Raw genomic sequence first — 18,179 nt, 5'->3', positions numbered from 1 at the left:
TTAAAATACTTATACCAGAGTGTGAAGGAAGCCTATAATGGAGAGTGTAAACAACTTACACTGAAATATAATAAGATTAAATCTAGAGTGCAAACGTCTTCTGTGTAGCTTTTCTATTTATCAAGAAAATTAACAAGAAAGCCAGAGAGATAGAGAAACGGAGAGAGAGAGAGAGAGAGAGAGAGCGAGAGAGAGAGAGAGAGAGAGAGAGAAAGAGAGAGAGAGAGAGAGAGAGAGAGAGAGAGAGAGAGAGAGAGAAGAGAGAGAGAAGAGAGAGAGAAGAGAGAGAAGAGAGAGAAGAGAGAGAAGAGAGAGAGAGAGAGAGAGAGAGAGAGAGAGAGGAGAGAGAGAGAGGAGAGAGAGAGAGAGAGAGGAGAGAGAGAGAGAGAGAGAGAGAGAGAGAGAGAGAGAGAGAGAGAGAGAGAGAGAGAGAGAGAGGGAGAAAACAGACAGACGGACAGACAGACAAACAAAGCAGAAAGGCCATGCAGGAGACACGCACACGGCCGTAGACAGAAACTAAGACGACGCACTAAAAAATAATGGACCACGATTACCCTCTTTTCCTCCTCCAGCATCTCTTAATTTCCTAGAGAGAGAAACAAAAGAGAGAAAGAGAGAGAGAGAGTACATGAGCGTACATAGGAAAAGCAGTTAGCAAGACAACTTTAAAATCCACACCGAGGCTATCTGCTGAGAAGGTCTATCTACTTCACTCTAGAATAAAGACTATTTTATATTAACAAGATATTTGAGGCTAGGATAGTAAAGTGGAAAGCTCCCTCCCCACCTTTCACTCTCTCAGGCTACTACCTCATGAAACAAGGAAAGCATATGTCATTCCATATTGGAAAAAATGATATGGAATTCATAGGAGAGATAGAAGAGGATGGAACGTATGGGCTACAAACTGTTTCTACTTTTCAGTACCATTCTTAGTGCTACTACTCGTGTTATTCCGCTGGTGCCCACAGTCCTTGTCACTAAAACTACCCTAGGACTAGGATTACTACTTAATTCTATGGGAAACTAAATATCCTGATCAACTTTGGACCAAGCACTATGATTCCGGTGGCCACGACTATGACTGCCTCATCCACCACTGGTCTAATTATTCACTTGGGTGACTTATTGTTAACTGTGCTTCCTGATATAATTGCTGAACTTACATCGGGAATCAGTTGGTTACAATTTGCCTCTGGATAGCATCTAGTTGACCTCTATATTTACCATACGTTTTACCAGCTAGTTATTAAATGATCACATTGTCTTTGTGTTAACTACTTCTGCAGGTAGCTTGTTCCATTCTGCTCTAAATCTTAGAAAAAAGTACTTTAAACACGTTTGTGTTGCATCTCTTGAACCGAAGTTTCATTCCACTGTCTTTCCTTACTGACTTAATATGAACTTCAAAAAGTTCTTCGTGTTTGGATGTATCAGAACTGTTTGGTATCTTTAAGGTCTGCATAAAATTTCCAAAGAGACAAAAGGTTAAACGTTTTGATTTTTTGTTAACATCTCTGTACCTTTTCCAATTTACCTTACTGAAATTTGAAGACCAAACCTGGACGAAATTTTCAAGATGCGGTCTAGTAAATGAATCATGGAGATAATGTAATTTCTGATGTTTTATACTCGAAATTTCTAACTATGGAACCTGGCATTCTGTTAGAAGTGCTGCTCTCAGATAGCCATAGTTTCATACTTTTAAGGTCGTTGTTTATAATTACTCCAAGTTCTTTTTCTTCTCTTGTTTTCTGGTATGACCAAAACTTTGAATTCTTCTTCCACGTCTCTGGCCCCGGCGTCAACCAGTCCAGCTCAATCTTGATATTCAAATAAACATTTATGGGTATTACATTTTCCCCAAATTTTATACCATCTACAAATATGTTTTTTTTTTTAAACGTGAGCACAATCTTAAGATTATTATTATATACTGTGAAAAGGATTTTTCGCTTTCAGCACCATGAATTTCGAGATATACTGAGTCATATGCTTCTTCACGTTGCTTTGAAAATTCAGTGGCATGAAGTTTATTGCTAATATACAGGATCTCTTCACTAATTTTTTTTATAAGTTCGAGCTTTATTAAAAATACTGTATCGAAACAAACCTATTTCTGCTGTCAGATAGCTGTCTGTATTAAAAGCGAGACACAGACAGACAAAGCAGACAAAAAAAAGGACACTGTGTGAGAATGTTTGCTAGTGTCTCCCTCTCTCCTAGTCCGCCAGGAGGGAGAAACAAGTGTCAACATTGGATGTAGGTAAAAATCTGAGGTAGTGAGGAACAGATTTCAGTGTAGGGGAAAGAAAGAGAGGTACCTGAAAAAAACGCAGGGAAAATGGGAAGAGGAAAGAGAGAAATTCAAACAGGAGAGTAAGGAAATTGTTTTTTCAGTTATCTCTAACAATATATATATATATATATATATATATATATATATATATATATATATATATATATATATATATATATATATATATATATATATATATAGGGATCCCAGGGCAGCTAGTTTTCTGTTCCAGCGGCTCAGTGCGGCTGTTCAAAGGGGTAATGCATGCTGCATTTTGGGCACGCGCCCCAGCTCTGAGGAGCTGGATGAGATTTTCGCCTTATAATCGGTGATACACACGTAACAACATGTACCGTATATGCCACCTTTATATCAACAATGTATCTCTTAAATCTTCTGTGCCATATTATGTAATAAAATATTCCTATTGGTAAAAAAAAAATAGTTTAAAAGATGGGGTGGTAGGGGAAGTGGAATATTCAAATGGCTTCAGGAAGAAATCCAAATATTCTTCCTTGAAGCCTTTTTATCCACTTCTCCGAGGCTATGGGTCCCACAATTTACACCAGAGGTGGACCCCATCCTATATATATATATATATATATAAAAATATATTTATATATATATATATATATATATATATATATATATATATATATATATATATATATATATATATATATATATATATATATCCAGGAAGCGTGCGTGAGCGTGTTAGATAGGAGTGAATGGAGACGAATGGTATTTGGGACCTGACGGGCTGTTGGAGTGTGAGCAGGGTAATATTAGTGAAGGGATTCAGGGAAACCGGTTATTTTATATAGCCGGACTTGAGTCCTGGAAATGGGAAGTACAATGCCTGCACTTTAAAGGAGGGGTTCGGGATATTGGCAGTTTGGGTGGACATGTTGTGTATCTTTATACGCATATGCTTCTAAACTGTTGTATTCTGATTACCTCTGCAAAAACAGTGATTATGTGTGAATGAGGTGAAAGTGTTGAATGATGATGAAAGTATTTTCTTTTTGGGGATTTTATTTCATATATATATATATATATATATATATATATATATATATATATATATATATATAATGTGCTGAGAGAGTGAAATAGTTGGAAGAAAGGGGGAAAACTTATTACACTATATCCAGCAAGAATAGCAGTAAGTACCGGAGTGGAAGGCACAGAAGGGAAAATTCGTGTTATTTGATTGTAATGCGTCTAAATTGAGCCCCAGCGGCGAATAGGGAGCTCCAGTGGCCATGAGGGAGCTCCAGCGGCCATGAGGGAGCTCCAGCGGCCAGTAGGAAGCCCCAGCAACCAATAGGGATCTCCAGCGACCAATAGGGAACTCCAGCGACCAATAAGGAGCTCCAGTGACCAGGAGAAAGCTCCAGCAGCATGATGGATGCTCAGCAGCCAGGAAAATCTCCAACGGCCAGTGTTAGCTCCAGAGGTAAAGGGTAGATACTACTACTACTACTACTACTACTACTACTACTGTTACTACTACTTCTACTACTACTACAACTACTACTCTTACTTTCCCCATATGTCATACGCCCCTAAGGAGTCATGATTCATCTGACTTGTGCCACACACCTCCACTCAACTCTGTCTTGGGATGGAGTATATATCTAGAGAGGTTTATCTTGGTGTATAAACCACTATCATCACCACCACCATTATCACCATCATCATAACCCCAGCACCATCACCTTCACCATTATCACCCCTACCCCCAGCATCATCACCCCCACCACCACCATTATCATCTCTCTCACCATCACCTCCACCACCATCACCTTCACCGCCATCACCTTAGCCACCATTACCTTCACCACCATCACCTTCACCACCATCACCTTCGCCATCATCACTTTCGCCATCATCACCTTCGCTACCATCATTTTCACCACCTTTACCTTCACTACCATCACCTATACCATCACTATCGCCACCATCACCTTCACCATCATCATCTTCACCATTACCACCTTCACCTTCACACTCACTGCACGTAACTCTAGCTTTCTGGAGCGCAGTTTTCCACACCAAAGTTTCATTCACGGCACTATTCAACTCTCCCCCTTCTCTCTACTTCCAATTTCTTCCGCATCCACAGTTTTTTATTCTTTGAGCTCCCTTCTCCCTTTCTCCGTCATTCTGCTATTCCTCTCTTACTTGCCTAACTCTTTTTCCTCTTATCTTATCATGTATTAACCTTATCCTTTTTTCTCTTTCCTTCTCGTTCCTCCCCATTCTAGTCTTCCCCTTCTTATACTCACTCTCTTCTATATTTCACACAGTACATTGCCTTCCCAATCGTTCCCTTACAAATTTTCCCTCTTTCTCATTAAGATATCTTTAAACCTTCTCCCTTATTATCTTCATCTTTATACTCTGTTTACCTCCCTCCTTTCTCTTTGCCTCCATTCAGTCCCACACACAGCCCAGCCTCTTTAACTACGTCCTCTGTATTCCTATTCCCTTCCCCTTTCTTTCTGTTCTCTTTCCCTTCCTCCCTTTCCGCTTCCCCTGCCTCCCTTTCTACTTTCCCTTACTCCCTGCCCACTTTCTCTTCCTTGCACTCCTCTTCATCTGCCTCCCTAACCTCTTTCCCTGCCTCCCCGGACTGCTACTTCCCTCACTTCGGGAATTGCTGGACCTTTAACCGGCCATCGGTAAACGCAAGTTAAGTGGCAAATCCCAGAGCACCCCCACAGTCAGTCTGGATCATTGGCCTCGCGGTGTGAGCTGTCTCTCTCTCATTCTCTCTCTATTTCTCTCTCTCTCTCTCTCTCTCTCTCTCTCTCTCTCTCTCTCTCTCTCTCTCTCTCTCACACACACACACATACAAATTTAGGATTTTCTAAAGATTCTTAATCTGCTAGACTATGTGGGCTCCAAATCATTAATGAATACTGAAGGAATAATTTCTCTGTCCGTGGTGTAAACCCCTTTTGTACTCCTGAAACCATTTTTCTTCATTTGTCAATCGTAAACTTGCTGAATATATATAAAATATATATATATATACTGAACAATAACTGAAAAAATAGCGATATTCCAAGGGTTTTCTTGACTTCTCACATTATCAAGGAACTATGATAATGTGAGTTCTTTGATAATGTGAGAAGTCACGAAAGCACTTGGAATTTCGCTATTTTTTCACAGTGGTTGTTCTGCATATTGTATTATCACCTGTTTATTGTGATCTTATTGCATATATATATATATATATATATATATATATATATATATATATATAATCATCAGAATCGACGCAAAAAAGGAATGTGTTTCAAGAAAGTTTCTTCTGGCATCTTCAGCGTAGTGCCATCAGGAACCCGCCCTCCATGATGTTACACACACTGCCCATAATACGTATCTCCAACTTCAAATATGAAATCAATTGTTCGCAGAAATACCCCCCACCAATGAACTCAGATCAATGGATCACCAAGGGGCCCAGGCTTATTGAGTTGCCTCAAGCCTCAACAACCCTGGGTATTGGAACCACAGAGTCGGATGTAATTACAACTGGATGAGCCTCCAGTCTCCAGAAAGTGCCCCTCCCCCAGCCAACCATCGATGACGTCATAATTTGGCGGTGAGAGATCAAAGCGATCGTCCTTTAGTGATCCTGCAATTATTGAAGGAACGACTCTCAGTGTTCCAACGCCAAGGACTGTACTGTGGAGAGCTACTGTGTTAGCGACTCCATTGCAAGCTAGTGCTCTGAAGAAGCGTATGTAATTACCTTATACTTACTTCAACTTCAAGGGATGGGAAAAAGGTCTAGCTCTTTTCTCCGTACTTTCAATGAGCATGTGTGTGTAGTTATTTAATTCGTCGAATTTTGATGTAAGATGCCATTTGCAATTGTTAACACTATGGTAGAGACTAACTGGACAGTTTTGCTAGCCCTATCTATGGCCTGCCGCTATCTTACTAGTGGAATTCAATGATATGTGAGTGTGTAGTTTTGTGTATGGGCCATACTACAAACAAACGAGGTGTCTCTCTTCCGTACTTGCTCTCTTAATTGGAGTGTTTTATACTAAACGCCTAGGAAGGGTTGCTTACTTGAAAGTGGAGACACGAAGCCGCAGGCAAACTTGGCTTGCACCAGAGCTGTTACCCAAACGACTCGCTGCTGGACAATTGCGTAGGCTTCTAAAAACGGCAGCAAGAAAGGGAAAGAGAGTCCATTGTTTTCTTATGAATAACTATAAAACTCTAACTTCTGATGCTTCTCAGACTGTCTCCCTCCCTCCCTTTCTTTCTCTTTAACTGCTTTTATCTCTCTTTCTCCCTCGCTCTCTTTCTCTCTCTCTGCATTCAGCATCACAGCTCTTGTGTTCTTTTGAAAGGTGGGGGCGCATTGGAAGAGTTTTAGAAGGTGCAACAAACAATGGGAAGGTCGCAGCAGTTGCACATTCTCCGCCTCCTGCTTCACCCTGCAGAAGGAGCTGGTGGGTGCAGGCATCGCTAGATTGCCTCGTTATTGTCCCTCCACTCACAAAGAGAACCTCCCGAACCCTTTTAGCTTTCAAACGGAAGAATATTTCTCGCTTTCTCTATTTGGGTCAATGTCGCTTCCTTTAGTTTGGCAAAGAAAACTGAATTACGTCTCCCTGCCTTTTCTTTACTTGAAGCTTTTCGTCTTTGGCTTCGATGAGTGGCACTGAGCTTCAGTGGCCACATTTATGTTGATGAATGGTTCAGAGAACCGACATGTTGATAAATTAGACACATGTGCAACTCTTGGGTAACTTTATTGAGGAAATGTTTCGCCACACAGCGGCTTCATCAGTCCATACAAAGGAGAATCGTGAAGAACAGGAGAGGAATGAGGTAATCAGTCCCTCAACCTTGAGTCGATGTGGTCAGTCCATCAATCTATTCAAGATTGATGAACTGACCACATCGACTCAAGGTTGAGGGACTGATTACCTCATTCTTCTCCTGTTCTTCACGATTCTCCTTTGTATGGACTGATGAAGCCACCGTGTGGCGAAACATTTCCTCAATAAAGATACCCAAGAGTTGCACATGTGTCGAATTTATCCACATTTATGTTAAACTCTTCATCATTTGTTCTAAGGATGACTGAATCTGAACCTACGTGACATGAGTTATGAATTACTTCATCGTTGTACGAAAGAATGAGAGAAACTAGTGGAACAAACACTCTTACAGAAGAGCAATATTTTGTTTTGGGAACATTTCACTCACATGTGCTGTTTACAAGTGATGATGTTTTGATAAACCTTCTATATTAGAGCGAATAATAATAATAATTTATGTAAAGCGCTAAATCCATGGGGATCATTAAGCGCATGACGTGGAGGCTTGATCCTCCGTCTGCTGAGCGCCAGACAAACGCGCTTCCTATTTGTACTCACCTAGTTGCAAATATTAGAGCGAAACGATGTCTAAATATAGTCCTGCATTACTTAGAGCGTGTTTGTATTACCATACAAGTCGAATTTTTTGCCTTTGTAACCAATGAATGAGACTAAACACACATGGCCAGTGTTTTTTTTTTTGCTACAAAAAAAGTGAAGTCTTCTGTCTCTTATCTCTCTTTTTATTTTAAATCTTACGGACATACACAAAAAATTGTTTCTTACAATAATCCGCGAGTGTTCACTTCAGACAATGAAAAAGATTGTCTAAATTATCGATGAGACTGTGATGAATGTTCATTTTTTTTTATCATACAAGCCATCTCCCACTGAGGAAGGGTAACTCGAAGAAAATAAGCAACAGTTTCACAGTCAAACATTCAATCACTGCCTTGCCAGAGGCGTGCTGACATCACAGCTCAGATGGCTCCCCGAAATACAACATCCTCATCCTCCCCATCAGAGTGCAGCCACTGATATTAAATCGAATCTGTCACTATTGCTGTTAGAAGATGGCGATGATACCGAAAGACTTGGAAGAACAGTTGCTGAGGTTGGTACATTTTTTGAAGAGTACGTCAAAGAAGTTAAAAGTGGTGAAAAAGAGAGATAAGTTTAATATGACTAAGATTAACGTATACAAATGGAAGACAGGAAAAAACAAGGGAAATACAAATAGTGGAAACCAGAGTCGGCTCGAGAATTATGACACATAATTTGTTATTTGCATTAATGAATCAGCTTCTCAAATAATATTATGGTTACGATTACTAATACGCTGGAAAATGCTGAACTGTCTTGAGCAAATCTAACAGATTTCTCATGTCCAGTTAGTTACTGTAGTGATTACATTTTTACCTGAATAGCCAGAGGAATTCTTAGCACAATGAATCTGTCTTCATGAGCGCATATATATATATATATATATATATATATATATATATATATATATATATATATATATATATATATATATATATATATATATGATATTATTATAAAAACATGCGACGTATTAGAGGCAGACGCGCTTCAAAAGCATTCCTCGAAGTCTATACATTTGGAAAATTTATCTACCGTGCATGGTAAGTTTACCATCTCAGTGGCGTCAGGATTTCCCGGTTATGCCCATCAAGGTAGAAGTCGTTAGTAATTCCTATGAAAAATTTACTCTCTTTTCCTTAGAAGATGAGTTATTAATTTCTTTCGAGATTATATTTCTCAATTTGAACAAGATTGAAATTCCAGACCCCAGAGTTATTTCCATCCTACCAGGAGCCCTGATTTCCCTTTCTCGCATGACGACTTTAATTTGCTGCCAATTTCGAAGCTGGAACCCACTAAATAGACCAATTCCGTTACCTAATTGGTCGACGGGAAGGCCGTTGCTTCCTGTGATTGCAGTTACTACTGCTCTAGCACATTAATTGAATTCCATTTGTGAGATTTTTCTGTGTGTGTGTATATATATAAATATACTTAGACATCAAAATTTAACAATATTTGTTTTCCTACACATTTTTCAGCGTCAGTTTCGGAACGTTCACTGTTTTCAGATATTTATTTTATTTTATTTTATGTTAGGTTCTGTACAGCTAGGATACGTTACATAAACCTGTAAGAACATATATTTAACGACTAATAACTGAATTTAAAGGACGAGCACAACACAAATTTATACAATCTTAATTTCTTCTTTATGTACGATTTTCTGTATCATCCATTACCATTTTCATATATTTATTTATTCTTTCTGATTAGTTATTTATAGAAAATACATCATAGTGAGGAACACTGATCCTCGTTGGATCCCATTAGTTACATCATCTGGTAGAGCACTTACCCTTGTGGAACCCCAATAGTGACATCGTCGAGCTTCTTTAAAAAATAAAAAAAACTGTCTTTGCTTTACATAGTCTAAACATGTTTAAACTCACTCATATAGTTTGTCGATCATATAATTTTGTTGACGGACGCACAGTCCCTCCAACAGATCAACAAGTACTTACTAATGACGGTGAAGTTGACGATAGTGTTCTTGGTCGGAGATAAGAGGAAGTCGACTCTGCACCGGTAGGTGGCCTCATCTCGGTCCTGGACGGGGAACAACTCTAGGTGGGCTCCAGGAGCCGAGGAACCACCCCAAGAACTGCCTGGAAGAAGCTGAAAGTACGCACGGCGGGCCAACAGGCGCTCGTCCGCCCAATGCTTCCCGTTTTCTATCGTGCTTCCTCTGGCGTCGAAACTGAAAGAGACAAATATCCCAAATTATTTGAGAATTGGGTAATGTTTTGTTAAACTTTGGGTTTTACACAGATTTTACCCTGTTTTTTTTCACTTAAATTTAATCCTCGGCTGATAAACATCTACCTTGTGATCTGAATTTAGCAATAAACCAATGAATGAGAGGCAATCAGGATTGATCCTATGACAATAAGAGAGACTCCATTTCCTTGTATCAAGAGTCGTTCACCAACATCAGCGTCCTGTACAGATTCGCCTAATAATATTACCATACTATAAACCTTTATTTATTTGCCAGCTCTGTTTCCTGTTCACACTAGTGTATTAATGTTAGACTAAACTGTATATACGAGTGTTGTGGGCTATACACAGTGCTCTACTATCTATCAAATACATTGTTACGCCAGTGACAGACAGGGCGACGACAGAGTGGTACTATGTTAATCAGTGGCTTGGAGGGCCGTCACACCGAGCACTCCAGTGATAAGTTGACGGAGAGCATGGACATGTGTGATTGGCTGTCTCTAGCAGGCTAGAGTTATGGAAGCGACCGAACATTCCAGGAAAGAAGTTCTGAGACAGAGTTTGAAACTATATGTACATTTAGTTGAGTTTTTTGATGTATGTCATGATGTTACATTGCTATGAATTTTTGGTTGTTTCAGCGAGTCGGTATTTTTAGTGTCTTAGAGCCTTCTCTTTCGTCACTGTTCCTGTTACCGTTTTACCTTGAATCTACTATACCTCGCATGCAAACACACATACACACGCACTGATTGCGACCAGCAAAAAGGCGGGGCCAGGAGCTATGAATTGACCCTTGCAACCACAAATAGGTGAGAACACACACACATGCGCGCGCACACACACACACACACACACCATTCCAGGAGCGTGAGCCTTCTATCCTTCGCATATATGCACATGAGCCACCCAAGGTTCTTTGATTGCTGTCAGTGGAACGCCTTCCAACTGAACAAAAGAAACTAATGGAAAAATAAATAAAGAAATGATTTAGGAAAAACAAGAAAAATGATTTTTGAGAATTTTACTTAAAATTTAAATATAATAAAAAAAAAATTGGCCTTCAGTTCTTGTAGTTGGGTAGGAGTAGGTATGGCCCTGGATAGTTCCTCTGATGTTATTTATGTAGGTTATCCTGGGCAGATGGTAATCCGATGTTCTGGAATCTCCTACCACTTGGATGGAGCACAAGTAGAATAGGTAAGGGCCGGTAGTTGTAGAATAATGTTAATAAGTATTATTAACACACGTCTTGCCCCTTTATCTGGCGTCTATCCTGGAAGACCACGCCAGGAACAGAGCTGACAAATAAGAGAAAATAAAACTGGTTACCCATAGTCATGATAATATAACATTTAAGAAAGAAAAAGAATGATAAATGCCAAAATCATTACTGGTAACCAGCAAACACTAGAAAAGAACAAACAGTAATACTCCTGGTAGATCACCCTACCTGATTAGGAGAAGAGTGGAGGCGAAGTGACTCTCCAAACTTCAATCCACACCAGGTAAGGTCAATATTACCAGGAGTAGAAACTTTAACAAATCGGACACCAGGAACTAGTTTTGCCCCAGCCCGCCAGAGAGGGGGGGGGGGTGTGTGCGCGCGCAACGTAACTCTCTAATGGTTCCTGGTTGCCCGAACAACCTTAACCCCACTTACACCTACTTTTCCCTCACAATTGCCATCCCTTGCATATACTTGTACACACACACACACACACACCATTCCTGATACTGGAGCCACCGTCTACTAACCCAAATGCGTAGCAATGTTCGTTCCTATTGCTTGATCAAATATTCGTTTTCATTTATAATTTCAAGTTGTACCTAACAATGAAACTCCCAGTAAATATATTTAAATATCTATTCATCTATCTATCTATCTATATATACACATATATACATACATATATATATATATATATATATATATATATATATATATATATATATATATATATATATATATATATATATATATATATATGTGCAAAGCAACCACTCTGAAAGAATAGAGAAATTCCAAGCGCTTTCGTGACTACTCACATTATCAAGGATAATGTGAGTAGTCACGAAAGCGCTTGGAATTTCTCTATTCTTTCAGAGTGGTTGTTTTTGCATATTTTGAAATCACCTGTTTACTGTGATCTTATTGCATATATATATATATATATATATATATATATATATATATATATATATATATATATATATATATATATATATATATATATATATATATATATATATATACGTATATATATATGTGTATATATATATATATATATATATATATATATATATATATATATATATATATATATATATATATATACACACATTTGTGTAGTTTAGCAATGCATGATGCAATATTGATTTTTATTCGCTTCTGTATACTCAAATGCTGGTAGGGTAACTTGTGTGTGTTTTTTTTAAGTTACTAAAAGTCTCGTACATACTTACAATTGTTGCCTAATTTCTCGCTTGTACTGCTGTTTGTGAGTTAATGTTTTACTCGGCATATTTTTTAATTATCAAGTTCTCGCAGTGTGAGGTAAATTCCATCCATTATTCCACTGAAGGGACGAAAATGAAACATTTCAGGGAATCGATTGTTTTTTAATCCATTGATAAAAACTAGAACACTTTTAGGCCTTTGAAAACAAGTATTTACTAATGTGTATTGAAACTAACATCAACAACATCCTGTTGTGTCAAGTCTAATTAGTTGAGTGTCAAATGAGCTTAACGCACAAGATCATCACTAGAATGGAGTTCAGCTAAACATTGCTCAAGCTTAGGTGGTAATCCCTAGAATATACTTCATGCATCATTCCTAGTGTTTGAGCCAACTATATCTTACATATTCACACACGAACAGGACTATATACAGTTGAAAAGCAGAAATCATTGATTCATAAACAGCTGAAGCAGAGATTGGTAGCCCGGTGGCCTGGTGGCTAAAGCTCCCACTTCACACACGGAGGGCCCGGGTTCGATTCCCGGCGGGTGTTAGTCGACTGGTGTGGGTCGCATCCTGGGGGACAAGATTAAGGACCCCAATGGAAATAAGTTAGACAGTCCTCGATGACGCACTGACTTTCTTAGGTTATCCTGGGTGGCTAACCCTCCGGGGTTAAAAATCCGAACGAAATCTTATCTTATCTTATCTCTTACAGTGACAATTGGTTATTGCAGGACCTTGAACAGAGACTTCCTGTTGTAGCTGCAGTGACGAGTAATTATTTAAGTGGCAGTGACAGTGTTATTAATACTGTTATCTCAATAACAACACACAGGGTAAGTGAACTGGGATGTAGGATGTCTGTACATAGAAACAATAAAATTTATTTCTTTTCCGGCTTTCATTGACCTGAGTTTGTAAACGTCATTCGGACGCACTTTTCAAGGAGAACTGGCAGGTGAGTTATTTTATTGATTTATACAACGATTGAATAGGATGATAAATAGGATGAACATTTCAAACGCAATTTCATGGCTAATACTAAACCAATAATAGCAATATGCAAAAGCCTAAAATACTCCATAATGGTTAATCTGATAAATAAAATAAATTATTTAACATGTAAATCTTCCATTGTGCGAATCAGTAATCATATTATAGTATTACATTTTCGAGTGCCTGTAACAAACGTATACACTAAATATTAAATGATATTTCAGGTTTTAAATTTACTATGGACATATTTAGCCAGTTATTCCAGAGAACTCATGAGTGGTCATCAGCCAGAATTTTGGATTTTTTATATAACAACTTCAAGTATCAAATGCACACACCACAACCCAGATTAAAAGATAATACCAGCGAGAGAACACAATTGCACCTCTTTGATAATTTAAAAGTTTTAAGGCGAAGTTAATTGATACTTTCGATTATTAATGCAAAATATTTAATGTGCACTGCTGATTCTATTTTTTTTTTTTTGTAATCGGTGATTATTCAATTGATAGTGTATCTCTATCTTGATTAGGGGATAGAGATCGAGTTTGTGCGAGTTTGTCACTAAATGGTGTGTTTTGAGTCACTAAAATTAATTCTGGTGTCGTAGTGTTGATGGCGTGTGACAGCATAGAAACTTGCAGCAGAGGAGTGAACAAGTGAAAAATATAAATGACCAGTAAAGAATAAGTCGGAGACCTCCAAAATTATGAGGGAATACTTATCCATTTTTCCATTTATTTTACACAAATCAATTTCACAAGCTGTGAGGAGTTATCCTGTCTCAACTTATTTCAAAACCCAGCCCAATCTCAGATGTACTAATTCCCCCCCTTCCCCGGATGCGACCAACAATGGTCGACTAGCACCCAGGTACCTACTTAACTGCTAGGGAAACATGGACAAGGAGACATCCCCCAACGTTTCCATTCATGCTGGGAATCGAACAACGGACACTTGAATTGAATATGATGTTTAACCTACAACTGCTTCACAACAGACTCCATCATTACTGGAGTAAATATTTTTAGTGTCATCTCTTTCACTTATTAATGTCGTCACTGTTTCTATTGCCTTGTTTATCCGAGGAAAAACACGAGTCTCGCAACAATAGTCAATATTCATTATTTCTTGTACAGCGGTGCGTTGGTAGCTAAGGGAAACTTTTTCACGCGCCTGCTAACGAGCCACAACCGGTATCGCTTCTGGGTTTCATCTTTTGTCAGCGCGAAGTTACAGAGCTGGACAAGAGCGCCGCGTAGTTCGTTGATGATCATGAGAAGTCTTGCCTTAGACTTGAGTGACTAACAAAAAATTTGAACAAATGTTCATTATTCTCTTTCACTACCTTGAACTTGTTGACTTGATGATGCATTGGCCTGATGTTTTAAATACATTACAGAAGCTACCTTCTCGTGGTGTACTTAGAATAGAAGTTTTTGACCACATAATTAACAAATCTCGTCCCTAGTCAGTAGTGTGGCATACGAATTCGCCCCTGGTAAATTCGTATACCACAGAGCCACAGAACCAAAGAGCTCTCTGTGGCTACAAGAAGTAATCAGCTTATCATACTACGCGGGATAGTTAAATAATATCTCGCTTGAAATTTATTTATAATAGACGTCACCAGAAATAAGTGGCAATTTCACGGCAGAGATTACTTTCTCTTATGCAGCAACTTGAGTGAGTATTGACCATATATTATACTACGTAGGCGCCGATACTACAGAATTCGAATTAATTTTTAGGTAATTCTAATCAATATCTTTTAAAATGTATTTCCCTTAAAAACAATTACTATATTAAAAAAAAAAAGAAATTTCGTTGTGCTGCCAACCTACCAACTGGTGAATGTATAATCTGCATTCTACATAAATGCAATTTGCATATACTATATATGAAGCACATTCTACAAGGATAAATTCTTTTTCTTTTCCACCTCAGGTGTACGATCATATGTCATAAAAAGTAGCAGAAGGTAGACATCTTTAAACCTGTTCTGATTCGTCAGACTTTTGCAGAAATATTTTCAGATATTTTTATTTACATACAGTCAAATTCCACCATAATTTACACAAGCATGCATACTCACAAATGTACATATATATATATATATATATATATATATATATATATATATATATATATATATATATATATATATATATATATATATATATATATATATATATATATATATATATATATATATATATATTTATATGGAAGCTCTACTAATATTATATTACATCCGTGATAAGCAAAGTTAAAAAAGTTAACTAATGCAATAATATAACATGAATGGCGGGGACGATTCCAGTGCAACTTTTAGTCGAGCTCTGAAATATGTCCTATATTGAGGGAAAAGCTTTTATTGCTCGTAGTTTTTCTATCCCGGCAAAATATTGTGCACCACCAACTGTTCTGAATGGAACAGTAACATTTGAGGAACATTTTCCACAGCTTTGTGGAGTTTTTTTTTTTTTTTTTTTTTTGAAAAAAAAAAAAGAGTGGAGGTAGGAAATAAGTTAGCTTAGGCAATGTCAGTAACATGGCTGCAGAGTGCAGTGGATGATTGAAATTTACAGTGGATAGAGTGCCGGAGATATGGGAGGGCTACCACGGACAGTGAGAGTGCAAGTGACAGGAGAGTACGGGAGATAGGAAGAGTGCAGGATGTAGGATAAATTTTAGTGGACTAGAGAGAATGAAGAGGATAGGAAATAGCACAGGGGATATAAACAGTAAAGAGGGAAGAGTATCAGAAAGATCAGCAATGCGAGCGATATATATCAACATAAATCCAATAGATAGGGAAGGATACAGGTAACAGGAAGAGTACAAACAATAAGGAGAGTTCAGATAATAGGGAGAGTACAGACACATAACATAACATAATCAATCCTAGTCTAAAATTAACGTATTATAACATAGCTTTAGCCTACCCATCCCATCTAAAATCAGCCTAAATATAGTTTCACTTACCATCAATTAAGTACAAGTTTAGTCAGGATCAGACATATTTTAACCACGTTAATACAACACTAAAATAACGCTCGTCCATATTTGGTAAAACCCACAAAGTGCAGCTTTAAAAGTACGACAACCGTATTATTTTCACCGCAATTTTAAGTTCGGGTCTCCTGTTTTTGAACATTCATAACCGCAAGTTTTTCCCTGCTACAGTATTAACATAGAGATTCAAAATGTGTAGGATAATAAAACAGTTTAATGCAATTCGATTCCTTCTCACACTCGTGCTGAAACTTTCACATTTTTTTTTTAAATATGTGTTATATTGCCAGGTTTTATTACTCCTCCCTCAACTTGCTGAATATCTGTGGTTTTGTGGCTGAATGTAGCGTGTATTTTCTGGTAAACAAAAATATATGTATATATATATATATATATATATATATATATATATATATATATATATATATATATTTCTTTTTTTTTTTATTAACACACTGGCCGATTCCCGCCAAGGCAGGGTGGCCCGAAAAAGAAAAACTTTCACCATCATTCACTCCATCACTGTCTTGCCAGAAGGGTGCTTTACACTACAGTTTTTAAACTGCAACATAAACACCCCTCCTTCAGAGCGCAGGCACTGTACTTCCCATCTCCAGGACTCAAGTCCGGCCTGCCGGTTTCCCTGAATCCCTTCATAAATGTTACTTTGCTCACACTCCAAAAGCACGTCAAGTATTAAAAACCATTTGTCTCCATTCACTCCTATCAAACACGCTCACGCATGCCCGCTGGAAGTCCAAGCCCCTCGCACACAAAACCTCCTTTACCCCCTCCCTCCAACCTTTCCTAGGCCGACCTCTACCCCGCCTTCCTTCCACTACAGACTGATACACTCTTGAAGTCATTCTGTTTCGCTCCATTCTCTCTACATGTCTGAACCACCTCAACAACCCTTCCTCAGCCCTCTGTACAACAGTTTAGGCAATCCCGCACCTCCTCCTAACTTCCAAACTACGAATTCTCTGCATTATATTCACACAACACATTGCCTTCAGACATGACATCTCCACTGCCTCCAGCCTTCTCCTCGCTGCAACATTCATCACCCATGCTTCACACCCATAGAGGAACGTTGGTAAAACTATACTCATACATTCCCCTCTTTGCTTCCAAGGACAAAGTTCTTTGTCTCCACAGACTCCTAAGTGCACCGCTCACCCTTTTCCCTTCATCAATTCTATGATTCACCTCATCTTTCATAGACCCATCCGCTGACACGTCCACTCCCAAATATCTGAATACATTCACCTCCACCATACTCTTTCCCTCCAATCTGATATCCAATCTTTCATCACCTAATCTTTTTGTTACCCTCATAACCTTACTCTTTTCTGTATTCACTTTCAATTTTCATCTTTTACACACCCTACCAAATTCATCCATCAACCTCTGCAACTTCTCTTCAGAATCACCCAAGAGCACAGTGTCATCAGCAAAGAGCAACTGTGACAATTCCCACTTTATGTGTGATTCTTTATCTTTTAACTCCACACCTCTTGCCAAGACCCTTGCATTTACTTCTCTTACGACCCCATCTATAAATATACTGAACAACCACGGTGACATCACACATCCTTGTCTAAGGCCTACTTTTACTGGGAAATAATCTCCCTCTTTCCTACACACTCTAACTTGAGCCTCACTATCCTCGTAAAAACTCTTCACTGCTTTCAGTAACCTACCTCCT

General features: G+C 38.4%; 1 protein-coding gene across 2 annotated transcripts in view; it reads right to left on the bottom strand.

Annotated features, from left to right (window-relative positions):
- The window catches only part of LOC128686650 (nephrin), a 703,712-nt gene that overhangs the window by 207,533 nt on the left and 478,000 nt on the right, over positions 1-18,179 (bottom strand). For both annotated transcript variants that reach the window (XM_070084202.1, XM_053773653.2), the window contains one exon: positions 9,732-9,967. In XM_070084202.1, coding sequence (XP_069940303.1) covers positions 9,732-9,967 — 236 coding nt within the window. The remainder of the gene's footprint in view (positions 1-9,731; positions 9,968-18,179) is intronic.

Source organism: Cherax quadricarinatus, chromosome 12 (genome assembly GCF_038502225.1).
Source record: "Cherax quadricarinatus isolate ZL_2023a chromosome 12, ASM3850222v1, whole genome shotgun sequence".
NCBI lineage: Eukaryota > Metazoa > Arthropoda > Malacostraca > Decapoda > Parastacidae > Cherax > Cherax quadricarinatus.
The sequence above is the reverse complement of the archived record's forward strand: the minus strand, read 5'-3'. Positions and strand labels throughout refer to the sequence as shown.